Genomic DNA, 1,002 nt, shown 5'->3' on the forward strand with positions numbered 1-1,002 from the left:
TGTGAAAGTAGTAAAAAAGAGGAAGGGGGGAGTGGAAAAGGAGGTGGGGGTGGGGTGGAAGGTAATAGAAAAAGAGGTGGGGCAGGGGTGGAGTGGAGATGGACATTTTCCCCCGTTCTCTGACGACAATAGCGAGACTGGCTGGTGTTTTGTTCTGTCTTTGTGCGCTCATGTTTGGCAGGTCAAGCGAGGCGAGGTGGTAGGTAGAGAGCAGGGAGGGGCTGCCATGACAGTAACTGATCTATGTTATTGTTGTAGTTGTACACGTCTATGGCGGAGGTCACAGCAGGAGCTCACAGATACGGGGAAATCCGTACTTATTTTAGGAACATTATGTACAACTAGAGAAACACGTGACCTATGACATGACCTTGACCTCAGACTGGAGTTGTGCGTCGGACAATGTCTATAGAGCCCATGACCGAGGGCGGGGAGCCCGACCGGACGCAGGAGGTGGGCGGGGCTATTGCTGTGGTGGGCGTGGTGTAGGGGAAGGAGGTGGAGTTGTCGGCCAGGCCCCGCGGCGCATGCAGCTCTGCGGTGGTGGAGATGGTATTGTTCGTGTTCTCCCGCGGGAACGTGTAGTTGGACAGTTCGTGCGACGTCGTGTCCGAGATGGGCGTGTACGTGAAGTAGCTCTCCGACCGGCTGGCAGACGGCTCTCGGGATCTGTCGCGAGACTGCGAGCGGTCGCGAGAGTTGTCGCGGGGCGCGCGGCGAATGTGGCGCGCGGCCCCCTGGTGGTGGTTGCGGTCGTTGTGCTCTGGTTTGAGCGCCAATCGCTTGACCCTCTGCGACTGTTTGTGCTTGGAGATGTAGAGATAGACGGAGAAGACGCCGGAGAGCTCGGTGAGGACGAAGGAACCCACGGCCATGAAGAAAGAGGAGCCGTAGTCGTAGAGGAACTTGGGCTCCTCTATGGAGGCCCGCGGTTTGTTGCCGACCTCCCCGGTGATGCTGCCGATGTAGAGGATGATTCCCACCAGTGTGCACAGGCCTGAG

At 57.9% G+C, this 1,002-nt stretch overlaps 1 protein-coding gene across 1 annotated transcript; it reads right to left on the reverse strand.

The window, feature by feature from the left end:
* Positions 1–30: 30 nt before the first annotated feature.
* On the reverse strand, positions 31–997 carry LOC101854466 (voltage-dependent calcium channel gamma-2 subunit-like; the record flags this gene model as incomplete). Its single annotated transcript, XM_005112512.3, has 1 exon — positions 31–997. A coding segment is annotated over one exon (620 nt), but the record flags the coding sequence as incomplete, so codon positions are not given.
* Positions 998–1,002: the final 5 nt, after the last annotated feature.

Source organism: Aplysia californica, unplaced genomic scaffold (genome assembly GCF_000002075.1).
Source record: "Aplysia californica isolate F4 #8 unplaced genomic scaffold, AplCal3.0 scaffold01298, whole genome shotgun sequence".
Lineage (NCBI taxonomy): Eukaryota > Metazoa > Mollusca > Gastropoda > Aplysiida > Aplysiidae > Aplysia > Aplysia californica.